The sequence below is a fragment of the Trypanosoma grayi genome (genome assembly GCF_000691245.1).
Source record: "Trypanosoma grayi strain ANR4 Tgr_54_V1, whole genome shotgun sequence".
Lineage (NCBI taxonomy): Eukaryota > Euglenozoa > Kinetoplastea > Trypanosomatida > Trypanosomatidae > Trypanosoma > Trypanosoma grayi.
The window spans coordinates 1-481 of NW_008825673.1; the positions used below are offsets into that span (position 1 = coordinate 1).

Sequence of the window (481 nt, forward strand, 5' to 3'; positions counted from 1 at the left end):
TGATTGTAGCTGGCGGAGCCATGGAATGGTTTGGCAAGGACAGTGCCGCCTCAGAGATGGAACGGGCAGACGCCGACAAGGATCTCCGTATTTCTCCCAAAGATTTTGATCATTGGTTAGAAAGTGCCTTGCGGAGAAGGTATGGTGAAGATCAGGCACGGAGACAGGAAGCTGGTTCAGGTGAAGGAGATGCAAATGTACCGTTCCTTACATTGGTGTGGATAGCATTTGAGGCTGGTCTTCCATTCGTAGGGTTTGGTTTCCTCGATAACGCTGTGATGATTCTCGCCGGAGACGCAATCGACAGCACGGTGGGTCTCTACCTCAACTGCTCCGTATTGGCGTGCGCTGCGATGGGCAACATTTTTTCCGGTGTATTGGGAATGCAAGTCCATGGTGTGATCGACAAAGCGGTGCAGAAGCTGAACTTCAAGGCCCCTGTGTTAACCGAAAGTCAAATGAAAGGAAGACGTGTGTTTTT

General features: G+C 50.5%; 1 protein-coding gene across 1 annotated transcript; it reads left to right on the plus strand.

Annotated features, from left to right (window-relative positions):
* DQ04_00541000 (hypothetical protein) lies at window positions 1–479 on the plus strand (the record flags this gene model as incomplete). Its single annotated transcript, XM_009309200.1, has 1 exon — window positions 1–479. A coding segment is annotated over one exon (479 nt), but the record flags the coding sequence as incomplete, so codon positions are not given.
* Between the last annotated feature and the right edge of the window lie 2 nt (window positions 480–481).